Here is a 713-nt window from a genome sequence, read left to right as displayed (position 1 = left end):
CGCATGCATTTTATACTCCTCGGGTTTGGGGCCGGCAAACATTGTCGTAGCAGCTCAATGCACACGCTCAATGAGGGTGACGTCCTGTGGGCAGCAGGCGTCACAAGACGCATTTTATACTCCTCGGGTTTGGGGCCGGCAAACATTGTCGTAGCAGCTCAATGCACACGCTCAATGAGGGTGACGTCCTTTGTGTGGGCAGCTTGGTTGGCATTTTCAAAAGTTTGTCTGACGTAGGCTCCATAGGATATATAGAAGTCCCAGCGAGTAATGCGGCAGAAGATGCGCCGGATCATCCGTAGAACGACGGATTGCTTTTGCCCCGATTTTTCACTGTGGAGTGAGAAGTACATGTTTGACGAGAACCTTCATGGCATCTATCCTCGTGATGTCTTCTGGCCTATTCTCACCATGCGCGATGTAGGCGTTTGATAAGTCTCCTCCGAATCACATATGGAGGCGTTTTTCATCATTCAAAATAAGGTGCCGATCCAACGACCACTGCTCTGCAGCGCCTTGATCTGTTTGGGGGGCGTTATCATTCGTGCTCCCGACTTTATGGCCGTCCGCATAAAATAGACGTGAAAAAGCCAAGATGTAAGCAACCAGAGAGGTTAGCAGATCTAATAGCTGTGGATTCATGTGGTAATTAAGCTTCGTACGTATATCGGTACAACCCGACAAACTGGAAATCCAGAATTCAGCGAAGAGTG

At 49.1% G+C, this 713-nt stretch overlaps 1 protein-coding gene across 1 annotated transcript in view; it reads right to left on the bottom strand.

Moving 5' to 3' along the window:
* Window positions 1-447: 447 nt before the first annotated feature.
* The window catches only part of T265_01072 (hypothetical protein), a gene marked incomplete at both ends in the record, with an annotated part of 7,305 nt that continues 7,039 nt past the window's right edge, over window positions 448-713 (bottom strand). The window contains one exon of the mRNA XM_009165015.1: window positions 448-685. Within this exon, the coding sequence (XP_009163279.1) occupies window positions 448-685 (238 nt within the window). The remainder of the gene's footprint in view (window positions 686-713) is intronic.

Source organism: Opisthorchis viverrini (genome assembly GCF_000715545.1).
Source record: "Opisthorchis viverrini unplaced genomic scaffold opera_v5_11, whole genome shotgun sequence".
In the NCBI taxonomy this organism is placed as follows: domain Eukaryota; kingdom Metazoa; phylum Platyhelminthes; class Trematoda; order Opisthorchiida; family Opisthorchiidae; genus Opisthorchis; species Opisthorchis viverrini.
The sequence above is the reverse complement of the archived record's forward strand: the minus strand, read 5'-3'. Positions and strand labels throughout refer to the sequence as shown.